We start from the raw sequence: 5,191 nt of genomic DNA, 5'->3' as shown, positions 1-5,191 counted from the left end.
TATATATACACACATATATATATATATATATATATATAAATGCATATACGCGCTCGCGCGTGTATAGTGGGATGCTCGAAAACTTTGACAATAAAACACAAATAAATTATATGCACAGAGAAGTATATATTCAGGACTTTAAGTTTCTCTAATAATTTGATGATCGTTGCATATCTTACTTGTCACACATGGTCTCTCTCTCTCTCTCTCTCCCCATATACATACATACATACATACATACATACATACATACATACATACATAAATACATACACACACACACACACACACACACACACACACACACATATATATATATATATATATATCTGTGTGTGTGTGTGTGTATGTATATATGTTCAATCAAATGTCAAATACCTGATCGAATCGTTTAGTACTTTCGTGTATATGATACTCTGAGTAAAGGCTGCGTCATTTATTAACTGCAGCTGCCCAATGATTAAAGCAAGTAAAAGATAAAAGACAAATGCTAAAAGATTGAATGATATCGATATTGGTACATACCTGACCCTGCAGTGAATTAGAATCCAGTGTGTTAAAGACCATGGGAAGCACTTCCGACTTGATTTCTTCCTTTGGAGATTTGGCGAGAATAATGTGAAGTTTATCGAGAAGAAATGCTGTTGCCTGCATAAGAAAAACACAGAAATATTTAATAAAGAGGAGAAAATAGTTCAAAAACATGCAATGATGGTGTTAGGGTTAGTTCTGAGGTGGGGAAAATTAAATAAGTTGGAAGATAAGTTAGAAGGATAGGGGAGAGAGATGAGAGAGAGAGGGGAGAGATAGGATAAATGAGTGAGAGAGAGAGAGAGAAAAGAGAGAGTAGGAGAGAAAGAAGACAGAAGAGAGATAGAGAGAGTGAAACGGGAGAGAGAGGGGAAGAGGAAGGATACGGAAAGAGAAGGGAGAAAGGAGAGTGATGTTTACGATTTAGGATAAATATTAAGATTGGAAAGGAAGTCCTGTCGTATTTCACGATGGCAGGAAACAGGCCCATTTGTTCTTCATTGATATACTTAATTAAGATATTTCCCCTCGTTACTCTTAACATAATCCCATCTATTTGGCAAACTGTTGATCCCTCGGGCGCAAAATTCTTCAGGTTTCGAAGTAAAAACTAAATATCATTTTTAACCTCTCCAGAATTAAAAAGCGTTTTCCATGTAAATAATGCTGAAAAGGACAACAGATGGAGCAAGGTCAGGAGAGCAAGAAGGATGATGCGAAGCTTCCATATTTAGTGTCATAACCTTTTCTTGAGTGACAACGGTAATATGTAGCATTGCATTATCGTGTGAGAGCAACACCTTTTTACGACTGACCAATGATAGGCGCCTTCTTTGCAAATTTTTGCGCAATGTTTCCAATTGATGACAATACTTAACTCCTTCATTTTGGTTTAACACTGCCTGAAAGACAATACTCTTCATCTCTTTCTAAACACTTTTTTCGATTGGAGTCCTACCTTTCATTGGGTGCTAGGCATTGTCATTTTCGATGGATATGCTATAGAAAGCCCAGGAAAAGCTCGGCAACAAATCTACTCTTTAATGAAGAGAAGAAAACACCTTGATTAAACTGAGAAGTAGTTAGATAAGGGACCCAGTGACTGAGTTTAGACATATCTTCTAGTTCATGAAAGTGTTTTACGATTGAAATGTGACTTCAACTGAACCGGCTTGTTAATTCTTGCGCAGTTAGCTTTGGGTTTTCCTCAACTACGGTTTTCAGAAGCTTAATATTGACAGAACTTGGCTGCTCAGATTGAGGAAATTCAACAAAACAAAATATTCCTGACGAAACTGGCCAAACAGTCATTGACATGTCCGAATACTTAAACTCCATTTTCATAGACTGAACAAATATTTCTTACCGCTTCCATTTCTAGAGAACCCCTTTTGACTTCATACAGCATTCAGTGTCCGATATGGGTCTGATAGAAACTCATTTTAAAAGGGTAACACCGATATAAGAGGAAGGAACATATAATCGATAAACGGAAAAACAACGAAAATCAAGAAAACATGGAAATCCTCTCATTAACTACGGCAATCCAGATTGCAAGCGCATTTTCGGTGCATTTAAAGCGCAAAAACTTTAAATTCCGTGGTACTATTCATCTGATGGTGCTAGTGATATTGAGAATACGAGTCGGGTGATGGCCAAACAAGGACAAAACAAGAAAGACAGCAAATCTTTAGGTTTATTGATAGTCTTACATGGCCGACTATATATTCTCTAAGCCTCGTCAGAGACTGATTAAGATCTGTGTTTGAGTCTGTATATAGTGATAAAAATAGAAGGGTAGAGTGGGAGTGGAATGGGATAAGATAATGACATGTGTTCGGGTGGGGCATCAATGAACATACAAGTTGCCACAACACTCGATGCCCAAAGGCCATACTAGAGTTGTTTACTGTCGCTGGTGCTAAAGGAAATGCAAAGAAACTGTTAATACGGTGCAGGAAGCTCAGATGTTACACGTGAGAACTTCTAAGCCACAGGGGCTAGCAGAGACCAAAAACAAAACAGAACAGCAACACAATTATCGGCAAGTCCCAGAATATACTAAGTTCTCAAAACAACAATGGTCGAAGGAAATAGTCTCACCCCTAATACCAGAATCACACAAGTATACAGCAGGAGAGATAGAGAATGAGATGTGCCCATAGTAATTGCAAAAGCAGGAAACGCCAGTACCCGCAGTAGTAGCTGCACCGTTCAATCATTTTGTAACGAGGGAAAGTGATGGTAACGGAAAACATCTGAAACTATTGGAGACAACTCCCCACCAATCATTCGCATGAAAAAAGCGCTATAAGTGGATTGATTCAGCTCCTTCGGAACATGGCTAAGCAAATTCTTCCCCTGGCAGTTTGTATAATGTGTAATGTTTCTAATTTTTAGTCACCAAACATGTTGCGATAGGAAAGCTGTGTTCTTTCGCTTTTTGGGTGTTTAAATGAAAATAATGTTGTATGCTGCAAAGAGATATTTTATTAAGATTAAAAAAGACCGTTGGCTCTGGTCTACCAACTTCAGTTTTGGCGCAGTACATCAATTCTTTATTAAGCCATTTATGGTCGAGAAGGTAGAAGTTAATGTTGTTAATTAACAAACTATACTTGCGGCAGTTTCTGTCATTCCTTTTCTTGATGCCGGGAATTAAATTCCTGATGCTGCCTGATATCAGGACAGATATATTTAACATTTAGTCATATAGAAAAATGTCACACTTGCGATCAATTGAGAAGTGACTCTGTATCAGGTTTACGAAAGTTTTGGTGATACTGGAATCCATCGAGGGTGAAAGATGTGTTCATCTAGATAGTAGGGTGTTTGTGTGATAGGGTAAAAACTCCTTCGATCATAAATGACCATGGGATTCTCCTAGAAAGTTCCCCTCATAAGCACAAGTCCGGGCAAGATTGTTTATGGAAGAACAGCAGTTGCCCATGCATACCAGCATCCCTTCTCCACGCCATCGATGTTATCCAAGGGAAAGGCAAAGGCTGATACAGCTTGGCCCCTGTGACGTCACAACTCATTTCTACAGCTGAGTGAACTGGAGCAATGTGAAATAAAATGTCTTGCTCAAGAGAACAACATGCAGCCCGGCCCGAGAATCGAACTCACTATTTCATGATTGTGATCTCGACGCCTTAACCACTGAGCCATGCGCCTTCACATATATACTGGATAGTATATACTGTATTTCTTAGAAAAGATCCCTACTCTTTTACAACTTTATTATAATACAGAGCTGTATGAATAAAACTCCTTCATCTCTCGAGAAATGCGACTAATGATATTGACTATATTCTTTAAGAGTGCGTGTGTGAGTCAGACAATTTATTAATATATACCAACATTTTCTGAGGCTTCCTATAAGGACAATTTTCGTCTGTGCTAAGATCTAAATTCGTATTGGTACTGATCGTAATTCTTCAGTTTTATTAGTGGAATTTTGTGAAACAGAAAATTCTTCGTTATATTTAAGCTACTTTGAATTTTCCGATCTTTTTGGAAGCCCCTTGGAGTTATATTTACCCTAAGTGGAATTTGGCGTCAAAGACTCTCAAGTAGATAAATGCTGTTCACAGATATTTCACACAAGAATTTAAACTTTTAGAAATATCAGACATCTCTATTCTTATGACTTTCGCCTCAATATTGGTTAAAATAACCTGATTTTTTTCTGATTTTATCTAATGAATATCGCCATCTTTCCATTCTACTTCACTAGATTTCATTTTTGTGTTATTTTACAGAAATCTTTAAAATGGTTGCTTTAATAGACTTTTCTAATGTAGTTTTTGTAATACCTTCATTTATTACCGTTAATTCTTTCTAATGGTATTTTCTTCTCACTCTTTCTTTTCATCTTTTCTTCTTTAACTTGTTTCAGTCATTAGACTGCGGCCATTGTGAGGCACCGCCTTGAAGGGTACTGGTCGAACAAATCTTTCTTTCTTTCTTTCAATCACTCACTCAAAAATTCTTTCTTTCTCTGCATCTCGGTCCCCCCCCCCCACGACCATTGTTTGTTTCCTTTCTATTTTAATTCTCTTCTTTTGTGTTCTCCATTTTCATTCTTTCTCCTTTCCCATCCCTTTTCACTCTCTTTCCTTCTCTCACTGCTCTCATTGCGTTTTCTCTCTACCTGTCGACAACATAATCATTACCTCCCTCAACCGTCATATTTCATACTTAACAGTTAGAACCTTGATATATAATTGTAAGTTTCGTTTTGTTTTATATTTTTAATATTGTAGGCAAAATTTTATAATTCTATCAACTTGCAATTTTTGAAGTAATATATATGTTCACACTCACATTCGCTCATACATACATACATACATACATACATACATACATACATACATACATACATACACACACACATACAGATACTCATGTGCAGGCATAGAATTTTGTACGCGTAGAACATGTACACATCTTCAGATGTTTAGATGTTCAGAGACATCTTATGATATAGAAGTATTCTACGCTTACAAAGTTTTAAGCAATATGGGTGTAAGATAGTTATACACACGAACACACACACACCAATACGCATATATATACATGTGTATGCTTTTATGTGGGTGTATGTATGTATTTATATATGTATACACATGTAAATATATATATATATATATATATA

General features: G+C 36.7%; 1 protein-coding gene across 1 annotated transcript in view; it reads right to left on the bottom strand.

Moving 5' to 3' along the window:
• Nucleotides 1-5,191, bottom strand: part of LOC106871154 (uncharacterized) — a 589,447-nt gene that overhangs the window by 37,678 nt on the left and 546,578 nt on the right. Inside the window, exon 12 of the mRNA XM_052976152.1 lies at nucleotides 526-648. Within this exon, the coding sequence (XP_052832112.1) occupies nucleotides 526-648 (123 nt within the window). The remainder of the gene's footprint in view (nucleotides 1-525; nucleotides 649-5,191) is intronic.

The sequence above is a fragment of the Octopus bimaculoides genome, chromosome 23 (assembly GCF_001194135.2).
Source record: "Octopus bimaculoides isolate UCB-OBI-ISO-001 chromosome 23, ASM119413v2, whole genome shotgun sequence".
NCBI lineage: Eukaryota > Metazoa > Mollusca > Cephalopoda > Octopoda > Octopodidae > Octopus > Octopus bimaculoides.
The sequence above is the reverse complement of the archived record's forward strand: the minus strand, read 5'-3'. Positions and strand labels throughout refer to the sequence as shown.